The sequence below is a fragment of the Macaca thibetana genome, chromosome 2 (assembly GCF_024542745.1).
Source record: "Macaca thibetana thibetana isolate TM-01 chromosome 2, ASM2454274v1, whole genome shotgun sequence".
Lineage (NCBI taxonomy): Eukaryota > Metazoa > Chordata > Mammalia > Primates > Cercopithecidae > Macaca > Macaca thibetana.
Window position 1 is genome coordinate 40,637,473 of NC_065579.1, and position 14,091 is coordinate 40,651,563.

Sequence of the window (14,091 nt, forward strand, 5' to 3'; positions counted from 1 at the left end):
GTCTTCTTCTGTGAAAGGCAGTGACAGGCCAGCCCTGCCTACCTCACAGGGTGCTATGAGACTTGGAGAAGATGCAAGGGGAAGGTGCTCGGTGATAACACTGGCAACTCTGCAGAGAGTGCCACCCTCTGTGCTAGATACAAACTCCTAATACAAACCTACAAACAGGTATTATTATTCTCATTTTACAAATTTGGCATCCCTCAAAGGTCATATGTTGAAAACTCAATCCCCAATGCAGCAGTGTTGAGAGATGGTACCTTTAAGAGGTGATTAAGTCACGAAGACTCTGCCCTCATGAATGGATGAATGTCGTTATTGTAGGAGTGGGTTAGTTATCACAGGAGTAGGTTCCTGATGAAAGGAGGAATTCGGTCCCTTTCCCTCTTGCTCTTGTGCTTTCTTGACCTTCCTCTCTCCACCAAGAGATGATGCTGCATGAAGGCCCTTGCCCAATATTGGACTTCAAGCTCGATATTGGACTTGATATTGGACTTGACATTGGATTTCAAGCTTCCAGAACTGTGAGAAATTTATTTCTTTTCTTTATAAATTACCCAGTCTGTGTTATTCTGTTGGAGAGTACAAAATGGATGAAAACAGGAGGCCAGATTTGAAGTGTAATTGTAGGTTCATCTGGCACCAAAGCTTATGGACTTTGAACCACTCAACATTGATTCTTGGGGCTATTCCTCCTAAAATTTTGCTTTGATCAGATTATCATCCTTTATCCCTTAAACCTCCAATTCATCCATTTACTCACTCCTCATTTATAGTATGCCTATGTGGGTCCTGCCCAAGCTCAGGTCCTGGGCTATGGAGCTATACTAACCACACAGCTGCTCCCCACCCTGGAGCTCAGCACGGCTCCTTATTCCCACTGTACCAAATGCAAACCGCTTAGCCTGGTCTTGAGACTGCCTACAGGATGCCACTAGCCCACCTTTTCAGTTTCAGCTCTATCCTTCCCTTTCTCAGAATCTCTTTCCCAGCAAGTACTCCAAAAAGAAAACCAGCCAGACCTAAGCCCCACACCATGGCCATGAGAAAACTAGCACATTTCTGCCATGTTATGAGGGAAAAAAAAAAGGAGTTAGGTGACATGATACTCACCATGCTTAGCTCCAAAGCTGCAACTGTGCCACCAGAGCCTCAGAGACGACTGCTCACAACAAGCTGTGCCTCAGAGCAACAGCAGGTTACCAGGCATGCTGTGGGCAAGGGTAACAAGACACCTGCTTCCTGATGTCCCAGCTTTCAGGTGAGCTCACCTGAGAACTGTACTGTTTAACTATTTAAGCTTTGGCCTCAGATGTTTGCCAACAGTCCTCTCTCTAATAATAAAGTCAAGAACTCTCCATCAGCCACTCTCTCTCTCTCATCTCTCCTCCTACCTGTTTGAATGCTCTTCCTTAAACAGTAACCATTCTTTCCCCTTTCTTTTATGACAAGGTGTGCCAGTGCCCCCTTGATATTCTGCTCTCCACCTGCAACCCATTTCTCCCTGCACGCTATCCCTAGGAATGAGCTCACAGCTTCGGCTACTATAGGCTTGCTCTAGGCTGAGCCTCAGTCACCCCCAAATCTCTGTCTCTGTAGCCCCTCAGTCTCTTGTGGTCTTATACCCAACCATTCCATACTGACTGTGCCAGGAATTGCAAACCCAAGTTCCACCAGGGCCAGAAAAGTAACATTAAATGCACAAAATGTAGCAGATGTGAAAGAAACCACAGTACATGCATGATGATAAACGGCAACTCATTCGCCATCTTAGTGTCCAAGAGACAATAAGGCAGTGGTTCTCAAAGTGTGGTCTCTGGACCAGCAGCATCAGCATCACCTGGGAATTTGTTAGAAATGCAGATCCCCAGACTTACTGATTTAGAATCACTAAATCTGTGGAGTGCTGGATTAGGAAACATTAGCGATTGTGGCAAACCTGAGAGTGCAGGCCCTGCTTAAAGTGGGAAACCACTATTGAGCTCCAGCCACAGAGGAATGGATTTTGTGTTCCTTGTTGGCTAATTCCAAATACACTGAGTGATATTCAAAGACTTTGATGAACTGTTTCCAAACCTACCTTTCTAGCTGCATCTCCCATGTAACCATATTACTTGTCTTCCACACTTTCACACCTCTGGGCTGTTTATTTTATGTATAAGCACTGTTTTTAAAAGCTTTACAAAGAAGCACTCATATTTCTCAGGGCAAGCCCTTGAGGAGGTACTATTATCATCTAAGCCACAGAGAAATAAAGAAGCTTGCCCAAGATCCAGAGGTAAGATTCACACCCAGGCAGCTTGACTCCAGTCTGGGCTCCTAACCCCTATTCTATGCTGCCTCTTGGTATAGATGGTCCTTTGCCACCTCCTTGTGTTCCAACGAAAGGTCGATGCATGTTTCAAGGCCCTGCTAACAAATGATTACCTCCAAATGGGAGTGTAAATTAGTTCAGCCATTATGGAAGACAGTATGGCGATTCCTCAAGGATCTAGAACCAGAAATACAAATTGACCCAGCAATACCATTACTGGATATATACCCAAAGGATTATAAATCATTCTACTATAAAGACACATGCACACACATATTTATTGCAACACTATTCACAATAGCCAAGACTTGGAACCAACCCAAATGCCCATTAATGGCAGATGGGATAAAGAAAATGTGGGATATATACACCATGGAATACTACACAGCCACGAAAAAGAATGAGTTCAGGTACTTTGCAGAGACATGGATGCAGCTAGAAACCATCATTCTCAGCAAATTAACACAGGAACAGAAAACCAAATACCACATGTTCTCAATCATAAGTAGGAGCTGAACAATGAGAACACACGGACACAAGGAGGAAACATCACACACCTGGGCCTTTTGCGGGGTGGGGGACAAGGGGAGGGTGAGCTTTAGGACAAATACCTAATGCATGCGGGTCTTAAAACTTAGATGACAGGTTGATAACACCATGGTACATATATACCTATGTAACAAACCTGCACATTCTGCACATGTATCCCAGAACTTAAAGTAAAATTAAAACTAAAATAAACAGATCCCATTTGTCTATTTTGACTTTTGTTGCCATTGCTTTTGGTGTTTTAGTCATGAAGTCCTTGCTGGAAACCATCATTCTGAGCAAACTATCGCAAGGACAGAAAACCAAACACCGCCTGTTCTCACTCATAGGTGGGAATAGAACAATGAGAACACTTGGACACAGGGTGGGGAACATCACACACCAGGACCTGTTGTGGGGTGGGGGGAGAGGGAGGGATAGCATTAGGAGAAATACCTAATGTAAATGAAGAGTTAATGGGTGCAGCAAACCAACATGGCACATGTATACATATGTAACAAACCTGCATGTTGTGCACATGTACCCTAGAACTTAAAGTATAATAATAAAAAACAAACTTCCCACAATACAAAAATAAATAAATAAATAAATGATTACCACCATAAATCCCTGCTAGGCTCACAGTCAAAGTTCCCTGCCCCTCCCCTGGGCTTCCACAGTACAGAGCACACACTTTGGTCTGTTAGGGTGTCTCTGCAACATTCATATCTCCATCCCATCAACAAATGATTCCTGAGGCCCTACTAAGTGCCAGGCATCATGACTGGCACTCGGGATCAATGATGACCTGGGCAACTATCCCTACTATTGTTAATAAAAATAGTTCACATTTCTGGAATTCTATTATTTTCCATACTCAGTGCTAAGGCTTTATACGTATTATCCCACTTAATTCTCACAACAACCTATTATGCAGATGAAGAAACAGAGAGTGAACAAAGAGAGGAAACAGAGAGAGGAAACAAACAGGGGAAATGATTTTCCCACAATCACACAACTAGTAAGTGATAGTGTCTGGCTCCAAACTTTTTTTCTCCAGAGAGACAGAAAAATACACAGAAATTAACCCACAGAGTGGCAAGTGCCAAGACAGGAGCTGGGAAAGGGTCCTCTGGGAACACCAAGGAGGGGCCCATACCAGGACACTTCTGTCTCCTTCCTCCCCCACTCCCCTGGCTATGAACTTTACAGCGGCTGAGACCATGGCTTATTCATATCTGCTGTATCCCCGTCCCCAGCCCATTACCTGGCACCCAGATTGCTACTGAACTGAGCAAAATTGTTGAAATCTCAGAATATCTGACTTAAAATTCTATATTCTTAGGGTCTTGAATAAATGGGACTATGGACTGCCAAGAATTAAGATAAAGAGTAAAAGCTGAGTTAGGAATCCCTCATTCAGACTCGTTGGAGGGAAATGCCATTCAGACTTAGTAAATGCTGATTTGTTGACCATCTGCATCCATAGTTTAATCCCATGGGCTACCAATAAGAGCTGAGAGTGCAGGAGCCCTGGCAGGTGGAATCAGGCATATCAGTGAGAAGTCACAGCGCCTACGCTGACTGTCAAGATATGGCCTCAGTGTTGGAGCTTGCTTCCTGAGCAGCCCTGAAACCTTCACACTTACACTCTGAGTGTACTCCATAAACACAGAAGGTGGCAGCCCCACTCCCAGCTACACAGAATTAGGGGTCTGAGTTCATGAGGTTTTAATGCACCTCAAAAGTATTACTCATGTCTTTTTCTAGAATCCTAAGGGTCCAATTCTTAGATGTCCTAGAGCTCTAGCATTATAAGACAGAGCAGGGCCAGGCACGGTGGCTCACACCTGTAATCCCAGCATTTTGGGAGGCTGAGGCAGGTGGATCACCGGCGGTCAGGAGTTCAAGACCAGCCTGGCCAACAGGGTGAAACCCCGTCTCTACTAAAAATACAAAAATTATCTGGGTGTGGTGGTGGGTGCCTGTAATCCCAGTTACTTGGAAGGCTGAGGCAGGAGAATTGCTCAAACTCAGGAGGTGGAGGTTGCAGTGAGCCGTGAGCCAAGACTGTGTCATTGCACTCCAGCCTGAGCAATAAGAGCAAAACACTGTCTCAAAAAATATATATATAAATAAATAAATAAATAAAGATGGAGCAGCACTGTGGAACTTAAAGATGATTATGATATGATGATAGTATAATAGTTAACATTTTTCAAACATCTATATGCCAGGCACTGTGCCAGCCTTTAAAAGTACTAATTCTAAACTCATATAGCCTTGTAGATGGCTATGGTTTGTCTCATCTCACAGATGTAGAAACAGGCTCAGAGAAGCTAAGGGCCCTGCTCACTCAGCTACTAATAATGAAGCCAAGATTCAAGCCAAGTTCTGTCTGACTCCAGAGCTTTTCAATTATGCCAAACTCTTAATAATGATAATAATGATGATGATGACATACCAATTATTTCTCATTATGGAAATTACAATACCTGAGTTTTCTTGACCAAAGTACAAGCACTGACAGAGTTCACAGCAAATCACGACAGGGTTAGTGCTGGAGATTGTAAATTCTCCCTGTATTTCAGCAGGGCTTGTCTGAACCCGACTCAGCTCCACAGCTTGCGTCCTGACTAGGATAGGCAGACAAAAAGCCGAATGAGAGTGTTGCACATTACCTGGAAACCATACACCCTAGGGGCAAGGACAGCGTGCTTTATCCAGACTGAATTTTGAGTAGACTGCTTTTCCCACATCTGGGAATAGAAACACAAGGTAGAAATGACTCACTGGCAACTGGGAGCAGTGGCTCATGCCTGTAATCCCAGCACTTCGGGAGGCCAAGGCGGACAGATTGCCTGAGGTCAGGAGTTCAAAATCAGCCTGGCCAACATGGTGAAACTCTGTCTCTACTAAAAATACAAAAATTAGCTGGGTGTGGTGGTGCATGCCTGTAGTCCCAGCTACTCAAGAGGCTGAGGCAGGAGAACCACTTCAACCTGGGAGGCAGAGGTTGCAGTGAGCCGAGATCGCGCCATTGCACTCCAGCCTGGGCAACAGAGTGAGACTTCTTCTCAAAAAAAAAAAAAAAGAGAGAGAGGGGAAATGATTCACTGTCATTAGGAAAACTGAAGCTGTTTAATCACCTTTAGATATGACAGGGTTTTGGGAAACTTTCCAGTCCTAGACCAATATTATGAATAAAGGACCCAAAAGAATATTTGTGCTACATTCAAACTTGCTTCATTGTTAAGAGTTGGTTTCTGCCTGGGACAATTCCACACCCATCTAGAACATAGAAAACCCATCTACCACCCTTGCTTTGCACTCTCCCGGTGACAGGTTGTTCACCACCTCACAGCCATCCCACTGTGAAACAATTCCTGGAGACTTTATGGTTCCTCTAAAACCAGTCCACCGATAATCTGTCAAAAATAACTTCCTCAAAATTGGCCAAACATCTTTTTTTTTTTTTTAAACATAAACTGACAGCTAGACAACAACAACATCGCCATCTTATTGTCTCTTCTGCTTCCTCAAGAATGCAGTCAAGAGGAGAACTTGAGGGAGCCAAGTTTCCAAGGTGGCTGCCAGGCAATCATTTACAAACCTGACCTGGCTCCCAAGCTAACTTCAGCGGTGCCCACTGGGGGAGCTCAGGCGTGTCATTAATGCTAATTGCTGTGGCTGCCAAGGAAACCTTCGCACAGTTTGCAAACAGGCTATGCACACACAGTATGCAAGGGAGCTCCAGAGACCTCAACGGAGATAACAGGGACCTGGGAGCTCTCCTGAAGTACTACCACTGCAGAGCTTAGACTTATTCTCAGATTCTGTTGTGTTCTCTTTTTCCACTCTTCCCTGATCCTCATGGGGGCTGCACAGACTCCTAGAACCTTCAAGCAGCAAGACAGAGGTCCCCTCCACCAGCCACAGAGCTCTCCTTACACCTGGCCTCCTATTCCCAGCAACTTTAAGGAGATATTTTTAAGTGGCCATAGTTTTATCAAAACCCCATTAAGTTTTTGCCACAAAAGGATTTTCTTTAAAATAAAAATAGGGGTAGGTATTTGACTGATGTCTCTTGGGAGTGCTTTAGAGAAGAGGAATGAATACTGACATGTCCTATCTTTCCAGATGCAGAACTGTAAAACAAACATAATTGCTTTTCACAGGTAAAAGAAAACTAGCTTAGAACATACTAGCGTTTTCTTTGCCACGAAGGAGTTTACTTTCAGTGACTAAGCCAGAACTACTAGAGTTGCCAGGCCTAGGGACAGGACACATTGTGAGTGCTTAGCCAGGCTGGCCAGGACTGACCATCTCTGCAAGGAGTCCACAAGAAGGCTCAGGGCAGCCCTTCCCTGCTCCTGTCAATTTGAGTTGAGCAACAAACCTTTTGACCAAATATCAGCTCCATGGCACAACCCACAGTTATGGTGCCCACATGAATTCAGATTTCTGTTTCCAACCTGAAGCATACAACTTCATGAGGCATTTAGATAGTATCAAAAAATATTTCCAGATGAGGTAGGTGTCTCCAGACCCTTGGTGCTGACAGAGACAGACAAAAGGCCCCTTATCAGCCACTTGACTGGAGGATCAGCCTTCCCTAAGCAGGGTTGTTCTCACTGGCCAGTCCTCACATCCGGGAGGGGTGTGGAGAGGTGTTAGGGGCTGCAACTGAGAAGAGAGAGGTCACCCACCCTATCTGCAGATGAGGGTGTGAGAAGCCAAGTCAGAAGACCCCATACTTCCCAGGATTCTCTCCAAAGTCCTGTTAGAAATCGAATTCCAGGAGGCCAGGCAGGGGCAGCCTAGGCCCTGGGCCCCTAGGAAGGGCTCCCTGAACTAGGCCCTGCCCAGGCTCCCTCGGACCTCCTCCTCTGCCGTCTCCTGGATCCCTGTCCTGCACTGAGCAGGTCTTCGGTGGACTTTATTCGCAGCCACCTCAAGATGAAAAACCACGTCTGCCTCCTGCTGAGGTCCAGCCCAGGAAAGGAAAAAGGGGAACGAAAGATGCCAATGCTATTGTTTTTAAATCACCTATTTACTAAAAGATCCTCCTTTACCTAAGGCACTCAGATCATCAAGCCCTCCCAAATCACTTTTCTTTTTACAAAAAGTTAAAAACCCAAGTCCGTCTTCCCAGTGTAGCCAAGTCCTGGGGCATCCCGTCATTCCCGCTCCCGCCTTCACTGCCCGACGCCCGGGTCCTTCCCTCCCCGGGCGCCGCGGTTCGGCGCAGGCGGAGGCGGCCGGCGTGCAGGGCGGCGCCGGGCCGGAAGGGCGCGCCCTGGGCAGTGGGGACGCACGCAGCCGGCTCCTCCAGCGCCCCGCTGCACCCCGGTAGGGAGTTCGCCCCGGCTAATGTTTAACCTCCCGAATCCCTGATCCTTAGGAGTGCAGCCAAGCTACCCACCCGCCCCGCTCCCGGGACTAATTCCTGGCATAGTTTTCCCGCGCGGCCCGCTCACCGTGGGGTCGCCCGGAACCGGGGGCGGCGGGAAGACGTCTCGAGGTGGCGGCTCCCCTACTCGCCCCACGTCCTGCCTCCAGACTTGCTCCACCGCCCCAGACAGCCCAGAGACAGTTCCCGGAATGCTCACCGCCCGCCGTTCCTGGGATGCTTCCCCAGCTCCCCGCAGCCCGGGCGCTCTCTGTGGCGGAGGCAGAGCCTGCCCGGCCCACTCCGGTGCGGGGCCGCGGGCAGAGAGCTCCTGGGTGCGCCAGTCAGCTCGTGACTTGGGGTCTCTGGTGCCTCCCGCTCTTACTACAGCCGCCCCGCCCCGCCCCACCTCAAGAAGAGGTGGAGCCTCTCCCGGCCCCTCTGGGACGAGCTATTTTTAGGTCTGTAACGGATGGGGGAAGGAGAGAATGCCACGTTTAATCCGTTAGTAAAATCCAGGATCCAAGTGAATGGCTTCCTGGCCTTGCTGAGAGGCTGGCCTTGCTCCGGTTTCCCCACACCCTGCCTCCGGTACAATTGATGGCCTGCTGTGCAGGGGCGGCCGCAGCCCCCCGGGCAGATAGTCCTGCTCACTCTCCTAAAGGGACCGTCCTGGTTTCTTCCTGACCTGATCCCAAGCTAGGAGAGTTCTTTGGGTGTGCCCAGGTCTGATCAGACAGATGGCAGCCACCTTCCCTCCGCAGCCCCCACCCACCAGCCCCTACCCTCCCAACCTGCTGGTTTGCCCTGGGTATGCCAACTTGGAAACCCAGGACTGAAAAACGTATTTTTTCTCCTGATGTTAGTCTCTGATCGCTTCCCATAGCCAGTAGTTGCTGTGCTGAGATTCTGTTTTGTGGGCACCGTAACTGTGGGTTGTGCCATGGAGCTGATACTTGGTCAAAAGGTTTGTTGCTCAACTCAAATTGATAGGAGCAGGAAAGGGCTGCCCTGAGCCTTCTTGTGGACTCCTTGCAGAAATGGTCAGTCCTGGCCAGCCTGGCTAAGCACTTGCCATGTGTCCTGTCCCTAGGCCTGACAACTCTAGTAGTTCTGGCTTAGTCACTGAAAGTAAACTCCTTCGTGGCAAAGAAAACGCTAGTATGTTCTAAGTCACTTTTCTTTTACATGTGAAAAGCAATTATGTTTGTTTGTTTTACAATTCTGCATCTGGGAAGATAGGACATGTCAGTATTCATTCCTCTTCTCTAAAGCACTCCCAAGGGACATCAGTCAAATACTTACCCTTATTTTTATTTTAAAGAAAATCCTTTTGTGGCAAAAACTTAATAGGCTTTTGATAAAACCATGGCCAATTAAAAAAATACTTCCTTAAAGTTGCTGGGAATAGGAGGCCAGGTGTAAGGAGAGCTATGTGGCTGGTGGAGGGGACCTCTGTCTTGCTGCTTGAAGGTTCTAGGAGTCTGTGCAGCCCCCATGAGGGTCCGGGAAGAGTGGGGGAAAAAAGCTCCTTTTCACACTCTCTCTCTCTCCCATCCCCCAACTCTTCGCCCTCCCTCCCTCTTTCTCTTTTTTCCATTGCAAAGGCTTTCTTCCCACCACAGTCTCAATCTGCCAAGCTCTACATTTTGAGGCAGCCAAAGCAAATGTGTATGGGAGCAAGCATTGTCAAGGACATGCAGGAAAACTGGAACTCCTGTGCATTGCTGGTGGGAATGTGAAATGCTACCATTACTGTGGATACAATGGTAGTTCCTCAAAAAATTAAACATGAATTGCCAAAAGATCCAGCAATTCCATTTCTGGGTATATACCCCAAAGAACTGAAAGCAGGGATTCAAACAGATATTCATATACTCATGTTCATAATAGCATTATTCACAATAGCCAAAAAGTGGGAACAATTCAAATGTCTATCAACAGATTAATGGGTAAACAAAATGTAGTATATCCATACAATATAATATTAACTTTAAAAGGGAAGGAAATTCTGACATATGAATGAACCTTGAAAACTGTCTTAGTCTATTCAGGCTGCTATAACAAAATACCATTGAGTGGGTAGCATATAAATAGTAGAAGTGTTTTTCTCACAGTTCTGGAGGCTGGGAAGTCCAAAATAGAGACATTGGCAGATTCGGTGCCTGGTGAGGGCCTGTTTCCTGGCTGTCATCTTCTCACTGCACCCTCACTTAGTAGAAGGGGCTACCTTGCTCTCTGGGGTTTCTTTCATAAGCGCACTAATCCCAATTATGAGGATTCTACCTTCATGACCTAACCATACCTCCCAAAAGCCCCACCTCCCAATACCATCACCTTGGGGGTCAAGATTTCAACCCCATTTTGCAAGGACACAAACATTCAGATCAAGGCAAAAACATTATGTAAATGAAATAAACTAGACACAAAAAGACAAATATTGTGTTATTCCACTTATACCTAGAAATATTGTATGATTCCATTTGTACCTAGAATAGTCCATTCACAGAGACAGAAAGTAGAATAGTCGTTACCAGTGGCCGGAGGAGGGGGAATGAGTAGTTATTGATTCATGAGTACAGAATCTCAGTTTGGGAATGATGAGAAAGTTCCAGAGATAAATGGTAGTGATGGTTGCACAATAATGTGAATGTACTTAATGCCACTGAATTGTACACTTGAAAATGGTTACAATGGCAAATTTTACGTTATGTATAGTTTACCACAATTTTTTAAACATTAAAAAAAATAGTAGATGGAGCAGGGACCAGGACCAAGTTGGGATATCTGTGCACCACCTACTCGGATGGGGAATCTTGTTCCTGCTGTCTTCTCCTAGTCAGGGCACTTTTTTCACCCCAGGGTTTTCTGCCACCCAGAAGAGCAAAAAGAAGAGTCCAGGCTTTGGGAGTCAAAGATGCATCTACATTCCACATTCCCAAGCTACATAACCCTGGGAACATCACGTAGCCTCTCTGATCTTCGTTTTTCTCATCTGTAAAGTGGGAAAAGTAAACTCTACCTAGAAGAGTTGTTAGAACCAAATTAGCTAAATTCTATGTAGGCTCTGCCCTGAACCTACAAGTCAGTGGTATGCCCTCTTGACTTGACACTGTGAAATCGCCTAAGACATTTACTTCTCAGCTCTCTTCCCACTGTATCCCTGACATTTGCAGAAAGTAGTTCTGAGGATACCTTTGTGTGTGTTATTTCCACCAGCCTCAATTTCCCCATGTGTAGGGTGCCCTCCTTTGCAGGGCTGGTGTAAGAAAGTAGACTTGACATGCACCCAGATCTACCTTAGCCAAAAACCAAATCCTCCATCTTGAGCTGACCAAGACCTCATGCATGCAACCCTCACACTCTTCCCTTACTAGGCCTTAGTTCAACCCTCAACAAAGGGAAGAGTTACTGAGTGCCTATTATGTGCCAAGTTCTTTTCTTAGTCCCAAGGATACCAACAGCCTCTAGAGGACTAGATCACTTGGCACTGGAAAGCTGTCATTTCTGCTGCCCACCTCTACTGCAGCACACACAAGATCTGGCATCAGCCGTGGGGACAGGTGCACAGACTAAAGGAGACCAGCCCTAGCTGGCTAGTCCTGTCACCCTGAGCAGCTGGCCCACAACTGCTGGGTGGGAGGACAGGAGGATGGATTTTCAATACCCCAATGGCCCCTCACTCCCTCCTAAGCCCAGTACTAGGCACCTGCCCTCTCAGCCCCTTTCACAGAGGGTCTCCCTCCTACACCTCAGGAAATAGGACACAGCCTAGGCAACCTGTAATAGGAGTGCCCTCTGCTGCCAAATGCTGGCATCACACCTCAGAAGCCTGCTCTGGATCCCATTCTCCTGAAGGGAAATGTATCTGAGGTGTATGGACAGGGCTCCCCGCGCTGGGATGCCGGCCACTAAGGAGCCCTGAGGTGATTTAAGGTCAAAAGTGTATTGTTGGGCTTTCTGGGTTGATGTATAAATAGGCAGGCATACAGTCAGGGGGGGGTTTACATAAAATCTGGTTTGCTGGTTTCTCCTGAAAAATCTAAGAATCTAGTAACAAAAGAAAGGCCTGCACTCTGACATGTCTAGAAGTGGCAGGATCTGAGAAGAAACTCTTTCTTAGGCAGATCGTACATTCTAGCCCAATCCCCGAAAAGATCACTTTGAAGGAAGTCTGAGCACCTACCGAAAAGACCTCCTTTTTCAGGAAAACGGCCCTTCTGCAAAAATGAAAGTGCAGAGCTGGATAAGCTTGGCCTAAGGCGTGGCTGTGATATGGCCACTCATTGGCTGGCAGTGATGGAAGGTGGGATCTGGAAGGAGCTGCCCCAGCCACCTCCTGCCTGGGCTCTTGCCTTTTGGAGGAGGGATTCCCCTTTGGCAGTTTGATGAAGCCCATACCCTTTCCCCAGAATGGTTTTTATTTTTATTTTTTATTTATTTATTTATTTTATTTATTTATTTTTTTTTTTTTTGAGACGGTGTCTTGCTCTGTCGCCAGGCTGGAGCGCAGTGGTGCGATCTCGGCACACTCCGCCTCCCAGGTTCAAGTGATTCTCCTGCCTCAGCCTCCCAAGTAGCTGGGACTACAGGCACGCACAACCACGCCAAGCTAATTTTTGTATTTTTAGTAGAGACGGGGTTTCACCATGTTGGTTAGGATGGTCTCGATCTCTTGACCTTGTGATCCTCCCGCCTTGGCCTCCCAAAGTGCTGGGATTACAGGCGTGAGCCACCGTGCCGGTCTAAGAATGGTTTTAAATGCACAAAGCAAAACATAGAATTACAGAGGACATCAAAATATTGAAAATATAGCTATGAGAACACAAGAAAATGTGCAAAATAATAGCATTTGTTTATTAATGCATTAAATAGCAAGACCTAGCATCTGATCTAAAAGTAGTAAGAGTGTAAACAATATTTCAAGATATCTGTAATAACTTTAACATGATAGGAAAAAACTAATATTTAATGACAGTCACAGGTTTCACTGATACTACTGCGGTTTGTGGCCTACATTCATAATTGAAAGAAATGATACATTTTGATTAACAGCTAGTAAAAATAAAGATGTAAGTTCCCAGACTCCCAAAATCTCTTCACAGCCCCCTAAATTAAGAATCCCTGCCCCAGTATCACCAAGGAGAGTGCGTTAACCTTGCTACTTAGTTTAGAAGATACATCTGAGATTCAGGGTCCTGACAATTCCCTTGGGTGAGAGAGCTCTACCTTTATTTATTGAAGGGGAGCAGGGTGACAGAAGGGTAGGGAAGCATGGCATGAAACCCAAAAGACCAAAAAAAAGACAGGTTGGATTACATAAAAATTTTAAAATATATATGATGAAAACATCCTAAATGAGGTTAAAAAACAAAGAACTAAAAAAAATGCAACGTAATGATACAGTATTAGTGACATTAATTTATAAAGAGTGCTTACAAATCAACGAGAAATAGAACAACCCAAAAGAAGAGTGGACAAAAGATGAGATTATTCATAGAATAAAAATAATTGCCAGTTTAACATGTAAACAACCTTACCAAAATGAACATCAAAATTACATGTTTTAAACTATTATACTGGCCAAAATTAAGTAGATGTTTTAAATTGGTGAAAAGTGGGGAAATGGGCAGTTTCAAACAGCCTTCTTGAAAAATAATTATCAAAATTTAAAGTCCTCAAAAATGCAGGAATCAGGATTTTTTGCTATAGTATTACATGTACTATTAAAATTAGAATAACCTAAATATCCAATTGAATAACGATTAAATAGATTATGTATCATGTATCCTACAATGAAACACTATGCAACCATTATAAAGAAAAAAGTATATCTTGGTGTGCTAATGAAAAAAGG

The 14,091-nt window shown here is 45.5% G+C and overlaps 2 protein-coding genes across 5 annotated transcripts in view; one reads left to right on the forward strand and one right to left on the reverse strand.

Moving 5' to 3' along the window:
- The window catches only part of DZIP1L (DAZ interacting zinc finger protein 1 like), a 54,953-nt gene extending 46,357 nt beyond the window's left edge, over positions 1-8,596 (reverse strand). For 2 of the 4 annotated variants that reach the window (XM_050779686.1, XM_050779683.1), the window contains exon 1: positions 8,323-8,596. Coding sequence is in view for 1 of the 4 variants with exons in the window: in XM_050779682.1 (XP_050635639.1) it covers positions 1,114-1,116 (3 nt within the window). In the remaining 3 variants the exon portion in view is untranslated. Of the gene's footprint in view, positions 1-1,113; positions 5,292-8,322 lie in introns of those variants that run through there. The other 2 variants (XM_050779684.1, XM_050779682.1) reach the window with 2 other exon arrangements.
- Positions 1-14,091, forward strand: part of MRAS (muscle RAS oncogene homolog) — a 325,869-nt gene that overhangs the window by 25,941 nt on the left and 285,837 nt on the right. The gene's annotated exons all lie outside the window — the stretch shown is intronic.